Source organism: Hordeum vulgare, chromosome 5H (assembly GCF_904849725.1).
Source record: "Hordeum vulgare subsp. vulgare chromosome 5H, MorexV3_pseudomolecules_assembly, whole genome shotgun sequence".
In the NCBI taxonomy this organism is placed as follows: Eukaryota; Viridiplantae; Streptophyta; class Magnoliopsida; order Poales; family Poaceae; genus Hordeum; species Hordeum vulgare.
This window is the reverse complement of record NC_058522.1, coordinates 488,429,472-488,432,819: the sequence shown is the minus strand read 5'-3', so window position 1 is coordinate 488,432,819 and position 3,348 is coordinate 488,429,472. Positions and strand designations below refer to the sequence as shown.

General features: G+C 36.4%; 1 protein-coding gene across 4 annotated transcripts; it reads right to left on the bottom strand.

Annotated features, from left to right (window-relative positions):
* Positions 1–695: 695 nt before the first annotated feature.
* Positions 696–2,863, bottom strand: LOC123396082. Of its 4 annotated transcripts, none has more exons than XM_045091114.1 (5): positions 2,768–2,863; positions 2,347–2,667; positions 2,175–2,271; positions 1,382–1,877; positions 696–971 (listed from the first exon to the last, which is right to left on the bottom strand). In XM_045091114.1, the coding sequence occupies exons 1-4, from the start codon at positions 2,848–2,850 to the stop codon at positions 1,419–1,421; spliced, it is 960 nt and encodes a 319-aa protein (XP_044947049.1). In that variant the 5' UTR covers positions 2,851–2,863; the 3' UTR covers positions 696–971; positions 1,382–1,418. The 4 variants fall into 4 exon arrangements, with proteins under 4 accessions (XP_044947049.1, XP_044947050.1, XP_044947051.1 ...); XM_045091115.1 differs by having other exon boundaries at positions 1,399–1,877; XM_045091116.1 differs by having other exon boundaries at positions 1,414–1,877.
* Between the last annotated feature and the right edge of the window lie 485 nt (positions 2,864–3,348).

Sequence of the window (3,348 nt, the reverse complement as noted above, 5' to 3'; positions counted from 1 at the left end):
TCCATGTATGTGCATACATACGACCCTTTTTCTAAAATTAGCTAAGAGAGAGGGAGGGAGGGAGAGAGAGATAATGTGTTTGTAATCTTGTAAAAAAACATTCTCATCTTAATATAAAAGACGTGCAACTCTTTTGGATATTCTAAAAAATAATGTTTTGTGCTTTCAAAATTTGCTAAAATTGAAAGGTGTGCTAGCTTCTTTTAAGTAATTCTGGACTTAATTAATAATAATATGCTTTGACGATTTTATTGATCTGTTTATTCTCTTATAAAGCATAAAAGTATGTTGATGTCTTGTAATTAGGAAGTGTTTTTGATAAAAGATACTGTACGTTGACATGTTATATATGTGACTTTTTTTATTAGTTGGACTACCTTAATCCACAATCATGGGTAAAACAAGGAAAAAAATATGAGAAAGCTGAGTGTCGTTGGAAGAACTTTGAACTTTTAACTTAGTAAATGAGACTTCATTCCACGTTGAACTTTTATCTTGGCACATGAGAGTGCAAACTTTTAACCATCTAATCAAATCATCAGCAAGAGAACTATATGTAGAGAAACTAAAACATTCACACTGCTTCAGGACAGATTCAGACTTTAACAAAAATGGCAACCTGTGATCGAAAACAGGATTTTTGAACACTACAAGAGTATACCAATATTGAACTATGAACCAAAGTACAAAATAAATTTCCAAACAAGTTGCGTGTATCTCAATTATGAACTGTTGTTGATTAAAGTACAAAATGAAGTTCCAGATAAGCACGTGCTGTCATAGCGAACCAAATTATCAAGCATAAATATAAGAGTACACTAAGTTTTGACCAACACATAGTCTCACACATTAGTATATCGTCAAGCAAGTTTGTTAGCTACTCTGCACGAAGCCACCAAGCAGTTCTGTACCAACACAAAGCACACATGCCACCACCCCCTCTATGCCTCCATGTAGCATGTAGTCGAAACCTGTAGCATGCAGCAAAAACATGAACAAGAAAATAAAAAACACTTTCTGCTACTTTTATCGCTAAAATTTCATATCTAACATGAAAGCGTCAACCCAAAATTAAATAAAGAATGCACAAAACATAATTGAAGAACATCAAGACTGAACAATACATTTTATTAGAGGTAACAATCACATCTCAAATGTTGTGTTACAAATGAAATATGGATCAACCTATATGAGTGCACTGTTCAAAGCCACATATTTAGAAACATTAACATAATTCATTAATTTATGAATGGGTTGATCAGAAGTTCAAACAGTCATACTATTACTTTCATACAAGGACATTTCTAGGAGAAAATAATATACACGCCATCTTTATGACAAAAAAATACAAGAGCATATTCGGAAAGCATAACTATATTACCTGAACATAGTGCATACCTTGTTGCTACTAACCTCAACTATTCTTCGGTGCTCGAAGCACTAGTAGCATCCACTATTGTCCCCTCAACGTCTGTTCTAACCCAGTGTTGGTCATTGTTCTTTCTTTTCAAAATCTCTCCAAGCTGTGAAACATGAAATGGCCGGTTTTCTGTCTCCTCTTCCCATTCCAAGTTACCTAAGTCATATACATCTCTAGGCTTTGGCAACTTCATTACCACAAACCAACCTGGATTCAATTCATCTTTCACATAGAACACTTGATTCGCCTGGTTAGGGAAAATAAAAGGCTCATGCTCAATCTTTTCTCCTTTGTGTATTTGATGTGAGAAATTGACAAGTGTGTAACCGTACTTGTCTTTTTTCATTCCTTTTTCTGAGAACACATTAACCCATTCACATCTAAACAACACCACTGAAAACTGTCCAGAGTGATTTAGCTCGACAATATCAATTACCCTCCCATAGTACGTCACATCCTGTAAAACTGCATTAGCATCGCGTGCTGAATCATAACGAGATTTTTTTGCAGTTACCATGACTCCACTATTTTGTGTCTCTTTATCCAAGTGTTTAGGCCTAAAATGGTAGCCTCGGGAGTTGAAAGCGCAATATCTTTTGGCTGCATTAACTGGGCCCCGGGCCAACAATCTAATATCCTTTTCAATACTATGGACGCCATTTTCCTTCTCCAATTTCTTTATCTGAATATTTAGAATTTGATTAAAACTAAATGTAGTGATGTGTGTATAGTATATGCAGAATATGGCACTTACATGAGCTTGGAACCATTCGTGGAACTTATCGTTTTGAATCCTCTCAACAACATCAAGGTTTAAATTGCGTCCATTAGTTATCTCATCAGCATGAGCTCTGCAAAGTAGTTAATAAATAGAGGTAAAGTAGGGTAAAGGGTAACTAAGACAATTTATAAGCATAAGATATTACCTAAGGTATGAGTTCACATCGGAGCAATTGAACAAGACATATCTATGTGCCTGTACTTTAGCCACACCGCTCAGAACATAATTCCTCGGCCTTCCAAGTGGATTGCCAGAATGAGGAAATAATCTTGATCCATGTGCACTATCATGATTCCCAACCCACTCCTCGTCATCTTCGTTCCTCGAAGCCAAGTTATGCTTAGTCTCAAAACCGATAATATATCTTGAACAAAATGTCATGCACTCATCTGCCAAAAATGCTTCGGCGATAGATCCTTCAGGATGAGCTCTGTTACGGACATTCGACTTCAACTTACCTATATACCTACATAAACACAAAGAGAAGAAAGAAGAAAATTATTGAATAATCTTTTCCTACAACGACATGTAATGCATCCCCATATTTATATAAGAAGCTAGCATACCTTTCCACAAACCACATCGAACGGTAGCACACTGGGCCACCTACTTTTGCCTCTGTTGCTAGATGCATAACCAAATGCACCATAACAGTGAAAAAACCTGGCAGGAATATCATCTCCATATGACATAATGTCATTATGATTCTCTCCTCCAACTTCTCAAGCTCGCTGATGTATAGGACTTTTGCACTCACTTCTCTAAAATACCCACACAAGTCAAACAACACAGATGTGACATAATCTGGGAGTAGACCTCGGATAGCAAGTGGCAGGAAATGTTGCATTAGTATATGACAATCATGACTTTTAAGGCCTGAGATTCTCCTTTGAACAACATTTGCACATCTTTAGATGTTTCCTGAAAACCCATTCGGACCCCTTGCACCATGAAGGACTTTACAAAATTGTTGCTTCCCTTCTTTAGATAGGTTAAAGGAGGCAGGTGGGAGATAATACTTATCATTAGGTTTTTTTTGTGGATGTAACTCTCGTTTAATGTTCATATGTTCTAGGTCTTGTCGTGCCTTTAAATTATCTTTTCTCTTACCTTCTATCCCTAGAAGTGTTCCATATATGTTCTCACA